Genomic DNA, 15042 nt, shown 5'->3' with positions numbered 1-15042 from the left:
CTCACGCTTCAGTGAAATCTGTTACTTTTCATATTTAATCCTTTTTTAAGATTTATCATCAAGACAATGTCCGACTTCAATCTGTCCCAAGCATTAGAAGGGTAAGTTGTTTCTGCCGTACATTATTTTCTCTGAATACTTTGTTCTCTTAATTTTTGAAATATCAACATTACAAATGAAAATTAGGACTTTAAAGATACTTAATGCGTTACGGAAGCTTAGAGCAAGACATCTGTTTTTAAATAAAAAGCATGGAGATCCTGCAAACAAACAATGTGACTAGCGCCTTTAAAAAGGGAACACCGGTCTGGCTCACGATGTGTTTCATTTCTTACTTACAACATGTTGTTCACATTTTGGCGAATAGCTAAAATGACCAAAACCATAGCAGTGTAATATACACACTATTGCAACAGTAATATCAAAACCGTAAACACATCATAGGAACATTTTCTGCTGAATAAGTACATTTACTGTTCATATTTGACGTACATTTCTCTGTTAATACTTTTTTCTTAGTAAGGTTTGAATGAAGGACTTTTACTTATAATGGAGTATTTACAGTTAGCTATATATATGTATATATATATATATATATATATAAGTAAATGACGTGAATACATCTTCCACCACGGGGAATAAGACTTGGTAAAAATTACAAATGTATTTTGTTGAGTACCAAATGAAAATGCTCTCAATGTAAGCCTTTCTAACTGCGTATTGAATACAATTTGTTTTAATATAATATCCTTTTCATTTATAAATAATGTTTTGTATTTCAGCCCTCTCAATTTAGAGGACAATGGATTTGAGGGCCGCTTCTTTAACATGACGGTAAACCATTTTTTTATTTTTTTATTAGGCCACGAAAAGCCATAATTCACTTATATTCATATACTTTTACTTGTCTTGATATACATTTTCTATGGCATGTCACATTTATTATCACTTTGTTTTTATGTGATATTAAAGGGTTTAATGTGATGAGAATGTTTGTATATGTACTTTATGAGTATAACAGTATCTACGTCTTTGATAACAACTTAACTTAAATGATTGATATCATTAATTCAACTGCAAGCATGTGAATCCTTAAACAGCTGTGACACAAATCACTAGAAGAATAAATAAAAACTGATTTTGGATACACATAATATTTGTTAGTAGGATCAATTAGTTGCTAGTATATGAAAATACATCATGCAAGAGCCTAAATATCTATGTGTGTTTATGTAAAATTGGGATGCCTATAAAATCCATGTGTGTGAAAATCCATGAATGAAAGCCTGCTTACGTTTGAGCAGCAAATTATGCAAATAAATACAAATGTTAAGTAACTTGTTTATGTGCAAGCACGACATTTGGCTCGGTTTGACTCAGAAAAGGGGAAGCACCTGCAGGAGCACATGCTGTCATGGTCTCTGTCTGTGTGCAGGAAGTTCAAGATGAGATATTCAGTATTGAGGACGGACTGGCCCTGTTGGTTTCCAGGAACCCAAAGACCTTGCGGCATGTTGCTATCCTGTTGCTGGCGGCGAACAGGATGAGGAGGGGTCTGAGCTGCTGTGTCCGGGGGCTCAGAGAGGAGGAGCTCTGCAGCGCCATCATGGACAGCCTGGTGACCGGTGGGGAACAACAGTATTTACATCATTAAACGTTATCATTGGTCAAATAAGAACATCAGGCTCTGTTACCAAATATATAAAAAAACACATTTGTTATCCTTATAACCCTCAGGACATTAAATATGTGTACTTATGTAGGGTTTTGAATGCAGGATTTTTACTTGTAGTTGAGCATTTCCCAGTATGTAATTAGTAATTGTATTTATTTACACAAATCATCTGAATACTTGAGCCTTTAAATGCATTCATCTGTCACTCAAACGGGACTTCCTGGATCATATTGTATTGTGTGAATCCCTGAAGTCAAGGCTGATGAACTGCTGTATGCTGCTGCTGCAGGTGATATGGTTTTGTGGTGGAAACTTCTGCTGGTAATGAGCTAATTTGACCCATAACAAGAAATCCACTACTTCCAGTTTCTAAGCAGTTGAAAGTGGTGAACTAAGTTGTAGAGCGCTGTAGTTTCTGCAAAAAGTTTGATTTGAAGGCTATACTATCACGGCCACTATGCCCCCTCAATGTGGCCTTCATGCCCCTCCAAGACGCCTTATCCTTTTTTGCAGCTCCTTTTCTGAAAGCTGCTAACATCTCTCCACAGAAACAACCGTCGGGACCCAGAGCTCGTCCACAACAGTGACAAGAATATTTCATCGGCTCAACAGTGTGACACAATGCACCCTGTGTGACATGGTACAAAAAGATGTTGTCTACTCATCAGATGAGTTAAAACTGCAGGCCATCACTCTGCAAGGAGGTCAGGGTGAACGCAAAGGTACTGAATACTACATTTACACTATTGTCCAACTTTATACTGCTACTCCACTACACCTTAGAGCAGGGGTGTCAAACTCAAGGCCCGGGGGCCAAATCCGGCCCGTGACTTAATTTCATGTGGCCCACAAGAGCTTGCAAAGAATATAATATGTTTATTATAAGGTTACATGCCGATTTACAGAAGCACGTTGCCCATAAACTACATGCAGCACAATGCCTCTCAAATTGGACTTTCTCAAAATGTGACTTTCTTTCTTCAAAATATTCCTTTTTTCTCAGAATTTGACTTTTGTTCTTGAAAATATTCCTTTTTTCTTAGAATTTGACTTTTTCTCAGAATCAGACTTTTTTTTCAAAATGTCATTTTTTTTTTTTTTTAACTTTTTTTCCAGAATTTGGTTTTTCTTTTTAAATAATTTAACATGTGACATTCTCAATGAAGAGACTTATTAAGTTATTACCCTATCCGATAATAATCCAATGCAGAGGCAATAATTTAATATAATACATTATTTTATATATATTAAATATTTATATATGTATTTTTTATAGTCTTGTATATAAAACTGTCCCTTTGAGTGCAACCATGATGCTAATGTGGCCGGAGATGACATTGAGTTTGACACCCCTGCCTTAGAGTTACATTTTACACGTATAGTTTTTTACATAAAGAGAAAAATAAATGCTTATATTATACGATGCAGTACTGAACATCGAATCTGCAAAGTTGTACACAAATAAGCTAAAAGTGGATACACATGAAGAAAACCACAACCTTAATATGCACTTTTTTTAAATGTTGACTTTAAGACCTTAGTATGTCTGTCTTTGATTGAATTAATTATTGACCATTCCACAGTTGAGAGCAAAACTAATGTAATGGACACGGCAATGACTTTAAATTAACGTTACATTTGTATTCTTTTTTTTCTCCACATCAGTGAATTTTAAAATGTCAAAGTACATGACTCTCTCAGATGGCGTCGGCCAGACGGTCGTCCTGTCCATCGGTAGAGACTTGCACATGTCCTGCTCTTTGGAAGATGGCAAAGCTACGTTGCTTTTGGAGGTAGGCAGATAAGATGTTGTCCTGGATACAATACTATTTGTAGTCTTCTGATGATGTCACAATTAGGACGTTCTCAATGTTGTTGTTTTGCTCATATTGTCATCTCTGAAATGTTATCTTTCTCTTTTTTTTTTAAATCATAAATATCTCTCTTTTATTTTACTGTTACAATTGTGTTAGCATACATCCATGAAATAATGAGGCATTTTCTCTTCTCCTTTCTTACGGCAGAGGTGCGATGAGGGGGAACTCAAAAAGATCAGCGACGATGGAGACATGGACCGCTTTCTGTTCTTCAAGAGGACCGAGGGAGTCTCTCAGAACTCATTTGAGTCTGTGAAGTGTCGCGGCTGGTTGATCAGCACTTCCTGGGAGGAAGAAAGCAAGCCTCTGGAGATGTGTGAAGTGGACAGTGCCAACCGTCTCACCTGCTTCAAATTAAACTAGTATTGCTGCCGTCCTTTTTTCAGTACAGAATGATGTCGAAGATTTCTATTGTTCGGCCTCGCCACTAGATGGAGCCTTCGTCTGTACTATTCCCTCCTCCTGCAGTGATGACTTCTATTTCATTAAAGATAGTTTCTACTTTATAAGATTTTTACTCACCGAGACAACGATTTGTAGAAACTTAATTTATCTCATTTGGATAATTGTAACAGGATATTCCTTCAAACTATTATTTTATATTTGTTGTTGTTCATTTACTTCAATGTATCTCTCTATTACCTAGAACTGTGAATAAATATTGCTTGTGTTTTGTTAAAAGAGATTTAAGAATGTAAAACCAGCTAAAAGCTTAGTAGCATTTCCTTAACATTGTGTTGTTTTTATTTATGTATCTTCGGTGTTTATGTACTTCAGTGATCATTTTTCTATTTACATAAAGGACATGAGCCACATGCTGGCCTCATTTTGCTAATGATGCATTCAATATAAATAATCCAGTGTTTCCCAGTTCTTTCCCATTTGTTATGTTTTCACCAAACAAATAACATCTCTAAAGCCTGATCAGTTTGCATTGTTGAACTGACTAAATGTCAATGTAAACAAATCACAGATGCATTTCCCTTCTGAAAATATCTCACCTTCTTTTTTTAGATCAGACTGAATTTTGAGAAAAGTAAATCCACATAGGGAGCAGGAGAGTCTGTGTTGAACTCTGATGTTTCTAGTAGCCCAGAAGGGACAAATAAAACACTGGCTCTAGAGAAAGGATGTTCCTCGTGACTCATGTTTAAACCTAGACCAGATGAAGTGTCTATAAGTAAAAAAAAACACTGCGAAAATATTCAATTATTCAGCCAAACTTCATCTTTATGGTTACATATGAGCCATGTTTTTGCATAAGAGCTATTTTAAAATCTTTAAACACATTTTCTACACGCTTCATGAGCCCAGTGTGTGTGTGAACTGTTAGATGAAATGATAGAGGGACTTGCTTATATCATGAATGTGTATCCAAGGGTTAAATTGCACCTATATGTAATAAAATAATAAGTCTGATGAGTTCACATCAGAGCAGAGAGCTGCCACTGCTACAGCTAAGGAAGCAAATGTCAATATATTACTTACATGTATACATTAAGTAGATAATAATACATTTAACCTACTATTTCTGGGGCTGACAAGCAAGGTAGAAATGTTTATTCACTAGTCTTGTCCAAAAAAAAAATAACTTTAGAGAGGGCTTTTCACGGGGCTACAGTATACCTTACCGTATCACAGAGAAGATTCAGTTCTGTTTAGTTGACCTCTTTTTAATCGCCCAAGCTATTCATTTCCTCTTTTTTATTTCACAGCGGTACACAGCAGGGTTTAACTCTTTGTGAAAGATGTCCTCTGTAGGTGTCACAGAACACACCATAAAAGACGAACATCCATAACCTCCCATAATCTGAACTTCACGGCTCTGCTCCAATGAAATGTCAATCAGCTCTTATTCTTCACAAAAACAGACTTAAAGAAACTCAGCCAATGAGAGGCGGCGGGGAGGAAGTCGACTTCTTTTCATTGGTACTGCCTGCTCGGGTTTGCATGGCGACACCTTGGACTGTGTCTCGACTCGACTGCAGCACCAATGAGAGATGCTCAGCTCGTGGGTGCGCAAAGCTGATTATGGAATGATGTGCATCTAACTTTAAAGGGGCAAAACGGTCACGAACTGCAAGAAAAATGTATGAACTCATTATCTTCTATTCTTACTCCTGCCTTGACCAAAACACACGGAATATATCTTCCATATCACATCTATCGACCGGTTTTAAGGTCAAATTCATTAATCTGGCACTGAGGCTTTTCTGATTTACCGACACGTGCGGCACGAAAAAATTCACAACCCCCTTCTCCAGTATTAGTGATTGCCTACAATGTAAAAAAAATCACGTGTCAGAGTGTGTGAGCGAAAAGGAAACATTCATTTAAGTGTAGGCCAACATGCATGCATGATAAAAAACTTCTAACTAAAAGATTGCAACCCTCAATTTGCACACACACTCACATGTGCAGGAGTGCAGAAACACCAGCATGAAAGTATTATGTGTGTGTATTATGTGTGTGTGTGTGTGTATATGTGTGTGTGTGTGTGTGTGTGATTGTGTGTGTCTCCCTCTGCCATACATTCCCGGCACATGGCAACAGAAGCTAAATATAGCCCCAGCAGCCCGGCCTCACAGCAGGATAATGCTTCCCCTCGCTAACATAGAATCCCTCCCTGCCGCTGCCCCTGTTTCCCTGCTTCCTACAAACATCTCGTGCACCTCTCCCTCCTTCCCTGTCTCTCCTGACTCCCCCAACCCCCTTTTTGCCACTTTCCCTTCCTCTGTCATTCTCCCCCTCTGTAGATTCTCGTTCTGTTACCATGCACCTTTCCCCCCCTCAGTATATTAGCTACAGCTCTTCTGCAACCTGTTAGTATTTGAAACTTTAGTTTGACCCCCCCTCTGCATATGCATATGCATATGCATACGCACGCACACACACACACACACACACACACACACACACACACACACACACACACACACACACACACACACACACACACACACACACACACACACACACACACATTCTATGCTATTATATACAGCTCCAAAGGGGAGTACCATTTACAAACAATAGTAACATACTGCTTGGACTTCAATAGGATACATTAGTTATAACCTAATGATATGTTTTCCAGCTTTAAGTACTTTTAATCTTGATACTTTAAGATTTTCAATGCAGGACTTGCAATGGAGTATTTTTACATTTCCTTTTATTCTTCAACTTACATTTCAGAGGTAAATAATGCTGTTTTTAACAACCACCTTAAAAGCAGAAAAATCCCATGCCACCCAATGAGATTTAATTTAGCACATAATATATAATAATAATAATAATAATAATAAATGTATATATATATATATATATATATATATATATNCTTTTTTCTCAAAGTAATGATAAACCTGTGAGTCGGATGTAGAAAACTCAGAATCAATATAGATGTTTTTTATTTTAAAGAAAATCCAGATTGAACATAGTAAAAAAATGTAAATTATAGTGTCCGTCCAAAAACTATTTTTTACTTATAGTGAAAACCACCCTTGGATGATGGGTTAGTAGACTAAAAGCTTTAGGAATCCAGAGTAAAACATATTATAAGTACCCTGTATCAAGATTGATGCAAAACAAGTGACATTTGACCTTTTTAGAGAGGTTTAACATTTGGGTGGAAATGGGCGTATTTGCCGTTTCTCTGGAACCCATTGGTCGATTTTGATGATTGACACTCTTTTGAACCGTTAGAGCCAATAGAATCGAAGGGGAATTTCCACATACACACACACGTTAATTGAGAAATGAGAGCTATGCGCACGCAGTTTGCCCAAATCTTACGCTCTGAAATCTGAAAACTTAAAACTAGGTTTATTGCTGATGGATTATCAGAAATCATTACAAAGTGACAGACACATTGGATTAACCTATGGATGAACCTTCAGCAGCGTTTTTATTGTTTTAATGCCATTGAAGACAACTTTTGATCAGAATAACAGCTAAGGTAAGAAATGTGCTGTGTTTGCTACCTAATGCAACGTGTTTTGATGTCTGTTTTTGTTTCTCATATCATCAGTTAGCTGAGTTTCTTCCCGTTACAAGGATATGAAACATTCATAGTTTATTCAATCTTAAGAAGCCCTCAGACACTGTTGCTTGCAAGTGTTGTGGTTTCGGCCCCTTTGAGTCCGTGGGGCTCAACAGGTTTTAAAACAGTTACTAAATCAGCCTACTATCACCTTAAGAATATATCTAGGATTAAAAGACTAATGTCACAGCAGGATGTGGAAAAACTTGTCCATGCTTTTATCTTCAGTAGACTGGACTACTGTAATAGTGTCTTTACAGGTCTCACTAAAAAATCTATTAGAAAGCTGCAGCTAATTCAGAACACTGCTGCTCGAGTCCTTACCAACACTAAGAAAGTGGATCACATCACTCCTGTTCTGAAGTCTTTACATTGGCTTCCTGTGTGTCAAATAATTGATTTCAAAATACTGCTGCTGGTTTATAAAGCTTTGAATGGTTTAGGCCCAAAATACAATTCTGACCTACTGCTAAATTATGAACCATCCAGATCTCTCAGGTCTTCAGGGACTGGTCAGCTTTCTGTCCCCAGAGTCAGAACTAAACATGGAGAAGCAGCGTTCAGTTATTATGCTCCAAATATCTGGAACAAACTCCCAGAAACATGCAGGTCCGCTGCAACTCTGACTACTTTTATATACAGGCTGAAGACTTTTCTTTTTGCAACTGCTTTTAATTGATATATTCATATCTTAAACGGCACTGTAACTTTTATTATCTTTGCTTTTTATCTTTGCTTTTAAATGAGTGTTTTTAAATGTCATTTTATATCATTGCTTTTAAATAAGTGTTTCTAGATATCATTTTATAATATGTTTCTTAAGGCTCTTAATGTCTTTAATTTTTGTAAAGCACTTTGAATTGCCTTGTGTTGAAAGGTGCTATATAAATAAACTTGCCTTGCCTTATTAACTCAACTGACTTACAAACTGTTTGTCACTGATTAGATGGTTGGTTTTCTTCATGATTTGGAGCTGATTTATTTATTTTTAGCTCATGATCAGGAATTGTATATAATAGTCTTTAAGTCGTGCTCAAATCCCATACGAAACACAAAGATATTGATCAATTTCCTCTTCAGTGTAATTGGTTTATGCCAAAATTACCTCCAGTTTTCTTTTTCTTCTTCTTTTAGATACAGCATAAAATGGGACAACCAAAAACCTAATGCCACAAAACACTTAGGAATATAAATGAGTCTTGCTTTCACCGAACAAACAAACCAATCTGTTGCCGAGAAGTCCCCAAACTTTATGGAAGTGTGATACTCAAAGGCGTACCATGAACTTAAGAAAAAACAATAGAACAGCAAGTGACAAGGGAAGTACAGCTCCTCGTAAACTATATTTACAGCAGAATAGGTCAACAGCTGCAGAAAACTCATCTGTCACCTGATGTGGGTGACAAGCAGCAGCATGACACCACGAAACAAGACGACATGCATTTGAAGGGAAACAACGAAGAAGCCAAACATCTTCAATCAACCACTGACAAATATAAATACTTAAATTACGTTAAATACAAAATAAAAAAATGATATTAGCTTGTTTTTCTTGCAGTTTTAGTACACAATCTAGTTGTTGATGATTAACCTTCAACACTGCTGACTGGCAGACACTCTTTAGACACATGTTGTATTTATGAGACATCAGCTGATTCAGACAGTTTTTAGGTGAACACTCTTTTTTTCTTCGTAGAAATCCTTACATAATTGTCCCTATAGATGTCTCAATGCATGAAATAGTGCTGATCACAGACCGGGTTCATGCACAAGTCATTGGACTCAGTACTTACGATCAGGTCGGTGAAGTAGTCCTGTTCATAACTGTCTGCATGCTTTTCCTCTTTGCCGTTGACTGACAGTGTGTAGTTGTAGTACTGCGAGTTCCCCACCTGTAAACATATAGCAATGCATGTGACAACAGAAGTACTCCGACGTGTGTGTGTGTGTGTGTGTGTGTGTGTGTGTGTGTGTGTGTGTGTGTGTGTGTGTGTGTGTGTGTGTGTGTGTGTGTGTGTGTGTGTGTGTGTGTGTGTGTGTGTGTGTGTGTGTGTGTGTGTGTGTGTGTGATACTCACCAATGCATGCCACTGGTCCCAGCCCAGTGGAACATGACCAACCTCTCCTTCATCTTTTTTACCATACTGATGGCAGAAAAGAAAAACAGTTAAATAAGCCACATTAGAAAGTGTGTAACAAGAGTTCAAAGCAACACTTTGGTAGAGCATGATTTGCGGCAAATGTTATTATCGTCATCGTCCAGCATAATTATGTCCAAAAGTCATGATCTTTGTTTTGTTTAAGGCATGCGTTTTCTATCTTTTTTTCTTTTAAAATAAAAATGTCTAGACACACTCATGAACAAGTTCAGATTTGAAAGGTAAGAAAAGTTGTATTATACTGACTTTTTCTAAGGAATTGTATATTCTTTGTCTATGGATTACCCTGTCCACTCCAGACTGAATTATATCAACCATTATGGGATTGCTAGCTATGAAATGTTTTACCGACACTCATGTCCCCCTGAGGAAGAATTGTAATGAATTGGAGAACCATTCATTTGTATTTTTGAGCCACCATATGGTTCACTTTTCTGTTTTTGTATGGAATTTGTCCAATACTTTTAATGTTCAACATTAAACATGCTAAACATCTGCTTGGTAGCATTATTCCTATGGCTTTAGTCTGTGTAATTTGGTTAAAATTATCTTTTAAAATGGGAAACATTTAAATAACATGTTTATAACTTTTGAATATATTTGGGTCAAGTTTAAATAATTTTCAAGCAGTCAAGCTTTCTCACAGCTTCTTCTTGAATCATAAAACCACCATATATACTAAACACAGAACAGCTTATCAAGTTTACACGTGGTCAAACCTGGTTGAGATATTTCCCAGCGAAGAACGTCTGGTACTTCTGCTTGTTGAGGTAGACTGGGAAGGCCGTGGACTCGGGGCCTTTCTGCCACTGAATGCTGGAGCAGTTCCCTGATAGTGAGTTGTTCCTCACCCCGTGGTTGTGGGGGTACTGACCGGTCAGAATGCTGCTCCTGCTGGGACAGCACAGCGGCGTGACGGTGAACTTCAGCGGAGAAGAAGGAAGCGAGAGCGGTGACGGAGGAAGAAGAAGGAGAAGAAGGGGAAACAGAGGGGAGGGGAAAGGTGACAACAGAGAAGCATGACCGGGGAGAGAAGGATGTGTTCAGTTTCCACATTGTAAAACATGTGAAATCAAAGGGGACTGAAAAAAGGATGTAGGCCCTTTAGTACAAAATGTACTCCAAGTGTGTATCGAAGAAAAAGTACTAAAATATAATATAATATAAAATATATCCTGTGATATTTGACTGATATTAGAAAGAAATTGTGATGCATTAATGTTAGAGCAGTATTTTAGTATTTCAGCTACTCAAGTTGGAGTTAGTTTTAGTCTCTGCCAACAGTTAGCTAGCTTACATAGGGGTCGTGGACCTGCAAAGGTTCAGCAGATTAACTTGAGGGGTCATAATATTTTTATAAAGGACAATAAACTAATTTTTTTTCAGATTTATGAGTTTTATGTAATATATGCTTCTTTGTGAAATATTGGATACTTGTGCACTAAAGTATACTTTAGTGCAGTTCTTAAATACTTAAAGTAAATGAATGGATACAGTACTGCAGTAAATGCATTCATTTACTTTCCACCACTGGGTAAATGTAGAAGACGTACTCACAGCATTCACAAATGTTGCTCCTGCTTCTCCTATTAAGGCTTTAGTTTTCTTCATGGGGGTCTGCAAAACGGAAACAAATCAGATTCAGAATTAGACAAGTGACATGACTCCTACCATTTCATAAGAGCATACATTTGATCTAAAAGTAATACCAAAAGTTGGTGATCATTCTAATCGAGAAAAATGCCAATCACAGTTTCCCAGAACACAAAATGAAAGGCGGCAAAATCCTCACAACTTAGCAGCTGGAATCAGAAAAGGTATTGTCATTTATGCTTGAAAAAGCGACCCAAATCATAATTTAGCGATCGCTTCAGCCCTAATAGGCATGATCTATACATTTTCAGCCATCGGAAAACTAAATGCAGTGTTTCCTGTGCATTCTCGCCAACGCTTTCAATGAAAGTAGCTAGCACTTGGAAAGTCCCTAAAAAGGCATAATATCATCATCAACATTATTAATTAGCCAAAAGCTAAGTGGTTGTGTCCGTTAATTGAAAACGATGCAAGAGAAGAGACCACAGGGAGTTGGTAGAAGAACTGTGAACTGTGGTTCTGTGGGCTCTAAGAAAAGGGATTAGGTTTTTGCACCTCTAGAAACGCTAGAGGTGGGAGGAGTTGAAAAGTGATCTATTGCCACTTTAAGAAGAGTAGCACAGAGCAGCTAGCATTGCTCTGGACTCTTAGTCTACTCACTGCGCAACAGTGTGGGGGTGGCAGTGTTTCACCTTGTGAGTCTGCATGTTTTTCATCATGACCATCATGCTCCTCCGAAATCAACTGCTACCACAGAAGCAGTTTTGAGTACTTTAAGAGGTGTTTATATTCTGTCTGTCTGTTCATGGAATGACTATGTCACAGAGTTAGTGTCAAAATCTTGCAAGATGCACTCATCAAACTCTACAGATGTCAAGTTGAGATTAAAATGAAGGCCAAGTTTGAAGATGGGAGTTTTTCGTACAAGGGCGCCACAAATAAAGGGGGGGAAGGGGGGTAGAGGGGACTCCCCCCCCTCTCCTTTACAACCCTGGCCCCATTTTGGCATTGCTGCAGACCATCACAACATGGTCTCTAGTTACCTTTTAGTTTAAAACGCACTTGTACCTGTATCTGCAAGTTTTTAGCTCTAGTCCCTGCTCTATTTGGGGTGCTTATATTCCTCGTGTGTATCCAACAAGTTGTGTACTACCTTGCAATTGTTATCATTAATCGTATGTCTCTTAACTATGTTAATAATGGAATTTCAGGAGTCAAAAGAGCTTCCTGCATTACAGCTGACAGCACAGCAGATAAGAGGGCAGTAGACTTTCATAACCAAGCTTCAAAGGACTGTATCTGAATTATACGAACAATTAGGCGATACAAACACCATAAAGCATGATAAGATGAGTCAAAATTCAATGCTAGCTTACTATAAACTCACGTGGTGTGAATTTATCGGTAGGAGCTTGCATCAGAAGTTACTATAACGTTTCTTTATGATCAAGTTATGAAAACATGTGATTTTTTTAAGCGGGTCAACTCACCATCCCCCCCAGATGAACATCTTGATCGTCAGCGAGGATGAGGATGATGTTGCTCGGTTTGTCGGTCTGTGCAGAGCACCTGACGCAGCAGGTGAGCAGCACCGTGAGGAGGGTGGCCAATGCAGGGAGTCCTTTCCGCCGGGGTCCTGTCGCTCCTGGTCCGCTCCTCAAAGCTGCCATTAGGCCACAGCAGCACCGGGCCTTGGCTACACACACTCACACACGCCGGTGTTGAGCTGGAGCTCGGTTTCGTTTCCTAGTCAGGGGGAGGGGGAGGGTGTGTGTGTTGTTGGCTGAGTGTGTGCAGGCTGGCAGTTTGAGGAAGTGGAGTCGAGTTCTTGGTGGTCATATGATCACACTTAGAAGGGGAGGAGTAAAGACCGAGAACACATTGTACAGCATGGAATTTATACTACTTATAAACTACAAACTTCCTTATTAACTTTTGCTTTTTACTAACTGAGGCATGCTTTATTACTATCGGCACAATAATCCCATTTAATGACATACACAGATGTTTGTTGTATTTATTATTAATTATTATTTTTAATATCAAACATTGTATCATTTTAAAATCAAGTTAAAAATATATTTTTTTAAAACGTTGTTAAACATAATAATATTATATTGCATAATATGATATTGTATTAAATCTGATATAGAAAACATATTTATTAAAATATTTCCAAATGTATTAAATTCAACTTTATTAAACTTAATTAAGTGAGCTCTTAATACAAATATACTAACTAATTCATTTTTATAGTATTACATTTTATTATATAAATATGTAATGTAGCATCTAAATGCACAATATAATAATATTGTGTATGCAATATTATATGTTGCTATGAAATGTTTTTTATTTTACTTTGCATTTCAGTTTGAAAATGATGTAATGGTGACTGCACATAAATAACTTCAAAGATATATAATATAATCTGTCTAATATCAATATTCAAGCCTATATAACAATCTGACACTTATATTTTATAGTCTATTGCTTTAGTTTTATTTTCAAGAAAATAAAACCTTATTTTACACAAAACAGGATCTGAAACCAATTCAACAATAGATCTCCATGTGATTCCTCTTAACTTACCCCCTTGAAACCACCTGAGAGTTATTATACAGTTGCAAAAAAAGTATGTGAACCCTTTGGAATTACCTGGATTTCTGCATAAGTTGGTCATAAAATGGAGGAAGCCACTGCTGTCCAGAAAAAACATTGCTGCACGTTTGAAGTTTGCAAAAGAGCACCTGGATGTTCCACAGCACTACTGGCAAAATATTATGTGGACAGATGAAACCAAAGTTGAGTTGTTTGGAAGGAACACACAACGCTATGTGTGGAGAAAAAAAGGCACAGCACACCAACATCAAAACCTCATCCCAACTGTGAAGTATGGTGGAGGGAGCATCATGGTTTGGTGCTGCCTCAGGGCCTGGACAGATTGCCATCATCGACGGAAAAATGAATTCTCAAGTTTATCAAGACATTTTGCTGGAGAACTTAAGGCCATCTGTCCACCAATTGAAGCTCAACAGAAGATGGGTGATGCAACAGGACAACGACCCAAAGCACAGAAGTAAATCAACAACAGAATGGCTTCAACAGAAGAAAATACGCCTTCTGGAGTGGCCCAGTCAGAGTCCTGACCTCAACCCAATTGAGATGCTGTGGCGTGACCTCAAGAGAGCGATTCACACCAGACATCCCAAGAATATTGCTGAACTGAAACAGTTTTGTAAAGAGGAATGGTCCGGGATTCCTCCTGACCGTTGTGCAGGTCTGATATGCAACTATAGGAAACGTTTGGTTGAGGTTATTGCTGCCAAAGGAGGGTCAACCAGTTATTACATCCAAGGGTTCACATACTTTTTCCACCCTGCACTGTGAATGTTTACATGGTGTGTTCAATAAAAACATAAAAACATATAATTGTTTGTGTGGTTTTAGCGTAAGCAGACTGTGTTTGTCTATTGTTGTAACACATTTTATGACCAATTTATGCAGAAATCCAGGTAGTTCCAAAGGGTTCACATACTTTTTCTTGCAACTGTAGATCAAACTGTTTATTTCAGGGTTTCACATAATTATGTTCTTTTATTTTAAGAGTTTTAAAACAGAAACTCTGTATACTATGTTTGTAGTCTGAAGATATTTAATTTGCATTGAATAGACTATGCAAATCCAATGTAGACAC

The 15042-nt window shown here is 37.6% G+C and overlaps 2 protein-coding genes across 2 annotated transcripts; one reads left to right on the top strand and one right to left on the bottom strand.

The window, feature by feature from the left end:
- Nucleotides 1-4567, top strand: il1b (interleukin 1, beta). The gene is made up of 6 exons (XM_010774179.1): nt 1-101; nt 783-834; nt 1436-1625; nt 2224-2397; nt 3341-3468; nt 3700-4567. The coding sequence occupies exons 1-6, from the start codon at nt 67-69 to the stop codon at nt 3913-3915; spliced, it is 795 nt and encodes a 264-aa protein (XP_010772481.1). The 5' UTR covers nt 1-66; the 3' UTR covers nt 3916-4567.
- A 4686-nt stretch (nt 4568-9253) lies between these two features.
- On the bottom strand, nt 9254-13170 carry LOC104948029 (N-acetylglucosamine-6-sulfatase-like). The gene is made up of 5 exons (XM_010774177.1): nt 12836-13170; nt 11310-11369; nt 10472-10675; nt 9672-9737; nt 9254-9486 (listed from the first exon to the last, which is right to left on the bottom strand). The coding sequence occupies exons 1-5, from the start codon at nt 13013-13015 to the stop codon at nt 9322-9324; spliced, it is 675 nt and encodes a 224-aa protein (XP_010772479.1). The 5' UTR covers nt 13016-13170; the 3' UTR covers nt 9254-9321.
- Nucleotides 13171-15042: the final 1872 nt, after the last annotated feature.

This window comes from Notothenia coriiceps, unplaced genomic scaffold, assembly GCF_000735185.1.
Source record: "Notothenia coriiceps isolate Sejong01 unplaced genomic scaffold, NC01 NC01_scaffold00013592, whole genome shotgun sequence".
NCBI lineage: Eukaryota > Metazoa > Chordata > Actinopteri > Perciformes > Nototheniidae > Notothenia > Notothenia coriiceps.
Note: the sequence above shows the minus strand (reverse complement) of the source record. Positions and strands in the feature narration are given on the sequence as shown.